At 59.8% G+C, this 6,222-nt stretch overlaps 1 protein-coding gene across 1 annotated transcript in view; it reads right to left on the reverse strand.

Annotated features, from left to right (window-relative positions):
• Positions 1 to 783: 783 nt before the first annotated feature.
• IGF2 (insulin-like growth factor 2) overlaps positions 784 to 6,222 on the reverse strand; it is an 8,653-nt gene continuing 3,214 nt past the window's right edge. Inside the window, exons 3-5 of the mRNA XM_011930080.1 lie at positions 3,601 to 3,763; positions 1,752 to 1,900; positions 784 to 1,458 (exon numbers count right to left, since the gene is read on the reverse strand). Coding sequence (XP_011785470.1) covers positions 1,222 to 1,458; positions 1,752 to 1,900; positions 3,601 to 3,763 — 549 coding nt within the window. The 3' untranslated portion in view covers positions 784 to 1,221. The remainder of the gene's footprint in view (positions 1,459 to 1,751; positions 1,901 to 3,600; positions 3,764 to 6,222) is intronic.

The raw sequence follows: 6,222 nt of genomic DNA on the forward strand, positions 1-6,222 counted from the left end.
GTGTGCGTGCTGTGTTTGTGTGTGCTGTGTGCGTGTATGTGCTGTGTTCGTGTCTGCTGTGTGTGCGTGTGTGTGCTGTGTGCGTGTGCTGTGTGTGCGTGTGTGTGCTGTGTGCGTGTGCTGTGTGTGCGTGTATGCTGTGTTTGCTGTGTGTGCATGTGTGCTGTGTGTGTGTGCATGTGTGTGCTGTGTGTGCGTGTATGCTGTGTGTGTCTGCTGTGTGTGCATGTGTGCTGTGTGTGTGTGCTGTGTGTGTGCTGTGTATGCGTGTATGCTGTGTGTGTTTGCTGTGCGTGTGCTGTGTGTGCTATGTGTTTGTGTGTGTGCTGTGTGTTGCGTGCGTGTGGCTGCGGGGATGCATAAGGTATGAGTGCTTTTTAGAATGAGAATTGAGATATAAGATTTGGGGGTGGGGTTGTGCCAATTACATTTTATTTGCATGGATTTCGGTTTTCATGCTCTGTCCTCCCCTCCTTTGGTCTCACCGGGTCCCTCTGACTGCTCTGTGATTTTTAGTGATGGAAAAGGGAGTGAGGAGCCAGTCTGGGTTGTTGCTATTTTGGGATGGCCAGTTTACCCTGCAAATTCCCAGAGAAGGGAGATGGCGGTAGCAGCGACATGCCCACCTGTGATTTCTGGGGCCCTTCTTTTCTCTTTGCTGGTTCAGGGACTCAAGTCGAGGCCAATTAGACTCAAAGTCCAAGGGAGAAGAGAAAGAGGGGGGTGGGGAGTGCCAAATTCCTCTATTTTGCCAATTGTTTCTCAGCCAATTCGTTTTAATACTTTTTTTTTAGCCAATTGATTTTTTTTTTTTTTGGTTGTTGTTTTTTTAAAGCCAATTTCTGAGCTTTTCTGGTGTTTCTAAAAAGCCAATTATTTTTAAGAGGGTTGTGGTGGGGGGGGGAGGGGGTTAGTTTAAAGTTTTGATTTTTTATGTGTGGGGATAATTGGGGATAATTTGGAGGCAGGGTGTGTAGAGGGTGTTTAAAGCCAATCGATTTTGTACATGTTTGAAGATGTTGCTGTGGACCTCAGCCCGATGGAGGGGGCCGAGGAGAGTAGCCTGCTTCAGGGAGGCGGGGCACGGGGACTGGGGTCAGGAGAAGCCCCGGGGGGAAGTGGAACCGAGAGATTTTCGCGATGGAACCTGATGGAAACGTCCGTGGTCAGGAGGAGGCTGGAGGGTGGTGGTGCCGGGCTGCAGACTTGCGGCGGTTTTGCTCACTTCCGATTGCTGGACATCTCTGGGGAGGCGCCCCCGTGGGTGGGGTCTTGGGTGGGCAGAGCAATCAGGGGACGGTGACGCTTGGCCTCCCTGAATGCCTCGAGCTCCTTGGCGAGCACGCGACCCCGGCGGGCACGCAGGAGGGCAGGCAGGCCCCTACGCAGACGCTGGGTGGACTGCTTCCAGGTGTCATATCGGAAGAACTTGCCCACGGGGTATCTGGGGAAGTTGTCCTGAGAGGGGAAGGGGCTGGTCAGCAGGTGCCTGCTCTCCACGCTCTTCCGCCTGAGCCACCCGCCTGACCTGACAGGTCACCCCTGGGACTGATCAGCGACTCGAGCTAACGTCCACAGGCCGGGGGACAGAAGGAGCCAGCATCTGAGCTGCTCCCCAGCCACACAACAAGCAAGGAAGTCACGGGTCCCTGTCCCTGGCCAAGAGGTCGCAGAGGCCACAGGAAACGCTGGGCGCCCGAAGCCCTATGTCTCTCTCTCTAGAGAGCGGGGAAGGGGCCCAGGACCCTCACCGGAAGCACGGTCGGAGGGGTCGACACGTCCCTCTCGGACTTGGCGGGGGTAGCACAGTACGTCTCCAGGAGGGCCAGGTCACAGCTGCGGAAACAGCACTCCTCAACGATGCCACGGCTGCGACGGCTCACACGGCTTGCGGGCCTGCCTGGAAGTCCCACAGCACAGAGAGAGCCGTGTTAGCACCTCGCTGCCCCCTGCCCCAGGAGGCTGAAGGAGGAGCAAACCACCCCTGCCCTCAGGCCAGGCTCTGGAAAGCCAAGGCCACCCTGCAGTCAGGAGAGGGAAGTGAGAGCTGGCAGGCAGAGGCGTCCCAGGAAGAAGAGAGGGGAGAGGGGAAGAGAGTGGGACCCAGACCAGCCCGTGGCCTCTGCTGCCTCCTTCCTCAGATGAAAAATGGGCACAAGCTCTTGGTCCCACGGCCAGACAGACACCACCAGGACCAAAGGCCCACACTGGGGTGATTTGGAAAATGTGTGGGATGTGAGCCCGGTTCAGGGGACCCACAGGAGGGACTGCTGTCCCTGAGCTTGGACTCCGGCCTGGCACCACCTAGGAGGCTGGAGGGGCCCACACCACCCCTGGAGCTGCTGAGACAGGGAGACAAGGGCAGGAGAGGAGAAGACGGGAGGAGAGGAGTGAGGAGGCGCGATGGAACCACTCCCTTCTTTCCTCCCGTCTTCCCCCTCTCCCCCACAGCAACGCTCAGCTGGAAGGGGAGGGTCACTGGGGGCTCCACTTTGGGGTGCCAAAGGGCAGGTGCCATCAGCCGGAGGAGGGAGCAGGAGCCCCATCACAGGGTTCCCCAAGTGGGGGCTTTTTGGCCCTCCCCTCCTCTCAGGAAAGCCTGGTGCAGGGAAGCTTCTCCCTGGGCAAGGACCGGCTGGCACCAGGCCCTGCAGTGCCACTTCCTATCCTCAAATGGGACAGGCAAGAGAGAGGGCACAGAAGAGGCCAGGGCGGGCAAGGGCTTCCAGAGTCAAGCAGCAGGAACTTTTAAGAGAGAAGCTTTGAAGTGCATTTGCATCCTGTCAGCCCATTTCACAGCGTGAGTAAGTAGTGGTGGTAAAGATGTCACGTGGTGAGTGACAGGTGGAATAAGCCTGTGGTCCCGGTCAGCGAGAAGTGGCCCCTCCCCTGCCCCATCAGGCAAGCCCAGGCACCATGCCTGCCTCTGCATCCACCCAGCCCCCCATCTGGGGGCGGGGTCTCAAGCACAAGGAGCTGTGCACCCACCTGCCAACCCCCAGGCCGGAAAACCAAGAGAGAAACATGAGGAAAGGCTGAAGCGTCCTTGAGGTCAGCAGGTGGGCACCCTCCATGGCGGCCTTGGGGCCCAAGGAGGCGCATGCATGCACCGTTCACCCCTGCCACCCACCAACTGCACTTGTTTTATTGATTGTAATTCTATAAATCACTTTACTGATTTTAATTCTGATCATTCACTGAATGCACATCGCTTGTCAAAATGTCCAAAAGGTGCGGGCAGAAAGGCAGGCTCTTCCTCCAGAGCCTGAAGCCCTGCCCTAGGGGTGTGGCGCCTCAGCAGCGGGAGCTCACGGCCCCAACAGAAATTCTGACGCCAAGGGAGACCCCCGTGAGTGCCCCCGACGTCTAGGGGACACCTCTGGCCCACCCTTTGAAGGAGGCGTGTGAAGGGCAAGTCAGCTGGTGTGCATGCCCTGGGACCCTGGAGGTTCTCAGAAACACGGCCGGAAGGTCAGAGTCTCCGAGCAGGGGGCTGGGCCGCTGACCTAGGAGTGTGCTCTCCTGGTTTGAGGTTGAGCGTCCTCACCTGTCACTTTAGGGGCCTGACCAGGTCTGAGGAAGCCCCTCCCAACTACTTACTGAAGTAGAAGCCGCGGTCCCCACAGACGAACTGGAGGGTGTCCACGAGCTCCCCGCCACACAGGGTCTCACTGGGGCGGTAAGCAGCAATGCAGCACGAGGCGAAGGCCAAGAAGGTGAGAAGCACCAGCATCGACTTCCCCATTGGGATTCCCATTGGTATCTGGGGGCGGGAGAGAAGTGGCGTGAGCGTGGCAGCCAGGCCAAGCCCCAGCCCAAACCAGAGGCCGTTGGCCAACCTACAAATTCAATTGAAAATTTAAAGCATGGCTTTCCTATAAACATTATTTTCATTACAAAAGTAACACACAGGTCACAATGCCGAGTTGAGGGCGCAGGGCCGCCTGGAGACTGAAGTGTCTGGAAGCACACAGAAAGAGCCCAGTTCCTTCGATTTGCAAGAAGCACTAGTCATTTTACACGAGGAGTGACCATCTCCGTGGTCATTATTGCAGGAGCTCGGCGGCACCCACAGCTGCAGGGGCCCAGGCTGGACACCCGACCTGGCCTCCGTCCTGTGACACCATGGGGGCAGGGCCAGCCCAGGGGCCCGTCACCACTTCTCAGGCCTCCAGCGCCAGCCAAGATGGCAGACAGCCCCACCCCACAGAGCATGTGCATCCAAGAGGACCAGTCTCTTCCTCCCCACAACCCCCAGCTGAGCAGGGGGGGTCCAGGAGGACCATCCCCCTCAAAGCAGCAGGCTGGTCCTGCTGGGCCAGTCCCGCCCCCTCCCCTGGCTTTTCCACCTTTTCAGTCTGCCGCTGAGCCAGGCCTGGCTCGGGACTCCAGTGGTTAGCACAACCACACCACCCATGCTTCCAGAAACCTTGTTTTCCCAGTCACCCAGTTCTCCAACTCCAGTCTGCTTTGGCTACCTCCAAACACACACACACACACAAGCCCAGAGCCTCCTTTCCAGGCCTCAAATCAAACCAGTAAGGCCGGGGCCTCCAGAACATCTCCCCATTTGCGCTACCAAACTCTCCCCGTGAGAGTTGGAGAGACCAGCTCAGGCCACCTGGGAAGTCAGACAACAGGTTCCCCTGAGTGCAATCTGGAAGGGGAGGCCAGTCTTAGGACACACCCCCTCCACAGGCTGCAGGGCCACAGGGCCGCTACCCAGCTCGGGGGTGGGAGGCCGGGGGCCACCACAGCAAGTTGGCCCTGCCCCTGCAGAAGGTGGAGCCCTCCAGGCGGGCAGCCCCAGCCTTCCCTCCACAGACCCAGGGGAGTTTTTGATGCAATAAATTATGTGAGCGACTGAGCAGGCAATGGGACAGAAGCACAAGTTTGCATGCCCTCTCTAAAGAGCAGTGGGCAGCCGCACCGACGATCCGAAAGCCTCCTTGGTCATCTCCTTGACTGGACCCTAGCCAGTCCCCTCACCGCCCCCTCTGCCACCCGCTTCCAAATTCTAAGAGCACACTCGGCCAGCTGGCCACTCAAGCCCTGGCCGCGGTTCCGCAACAAGCCCCACCACTCTTGAACTTGGAGGTCCGGGTCAGGGGACCGGCAGAAAGCAGGGCAGGAAGCATGCCGCGGTGCGGAGCAGGTGAGGGCCCAGGAAAAGCCCTGAGCTGGGCAAGGAGGGGGCCGAAGGGAAGGAACGGAAAGGGAAGGAGCAGGTGAGGAAGCAGAGACCAGGTGGGGGTAGGGGCAGGGGAAGAGAGAGGAGGGGGGGTGCTGTCCGAGAGGCAGCAGGCTGGCGGCTGCAGGGCCCGAGGCCCAGGCGTGGGCCGTGCCCCCTGCTGCCCTGCCTCAGGCTGGAGTGGGATGGCAGCGGGGTCTTCACTCCACAGTCCTGGTTACCTACAGCTCAGCAGGAGGCTCGCTGGGGCAGGAGGAGGAGGAGGAAGAAGAGGAGGAGGAAGCTGGAAGTCTCTTTCACAGGAGAAGCTAATGTCCAGTTTGCAGGCTGGTCAGTGCCTCAGCTTTTATGTGTGAGCCGACTCCTCCCAGCCCCGGCTCCACCCTACCCCCCACCCCTCTCCCTGCTGACCACTCCCCCGCGCCTTTGCTCCCGCCCTCTCCCTCCTCTCAGCCAGTCTCTTCTCTCCTGCACCCCCAACCGCGAGCCCTGGACCATCCCGTAGCAAAGTGCCATGGGCTCCCATCCTGCACCCCCAGCTCATCTCTGCACAGGGCAGTGAAGGGGGGCTCTCCTTCCCACCTCCTTGTATGGAAACTTCCACGCTGCCCACTGGGCAGGGGCCCCGGCCTCTCTCTGGGTTGAAGGCTCTGCCCTTCTTAGCCTCAGACCAGCAGCCCCTCTCCCCCCTCTCCCGGGACTCCTGTTTGGAAATGTTGCGGACTGAGCCAGAGGGGGTGTGGGGGAGATATCGCGAATGTGGCGTCTGCCATGACTCCTGCCAACTCGGCCCCTCTCCATCCTGGCCCCGCCCACCCCGTCTTCCTCTCGCGGTCTCGCTGGCACCGCGTCAACATACCAGGGTGGGCTTCTGCGGCTCCGCGCCCCTCCTCGTTACCCAGCACCCCGGAGGCGAGGGCCCGCAAGGCACGAATCACACATGTTCGGCAGCACCCCCTGCACCCACAGACCGACCAGGAAGTCGCCCCTGCAGACAGCTCACACCTCCCTCGGCCCTTCCCGACGCCCCC

Source organism: Colobus angolensis, unplaced genomic scaffold (genome assembly GCF_000951035.1).
Source record: "Colobus angolensis palliatus isolate OR3802 unplaced genomic scaffold, Cang.pa_1.0 Scaffold84, whole genome shotgun sequence".
NCBI classification, from domain to species: domain Eukaryota; kingdom Metazoa; phylum Chordata; class Mammalia; order Primates; family Cercopithecidae; genus Colobus; species Colobus angolensis.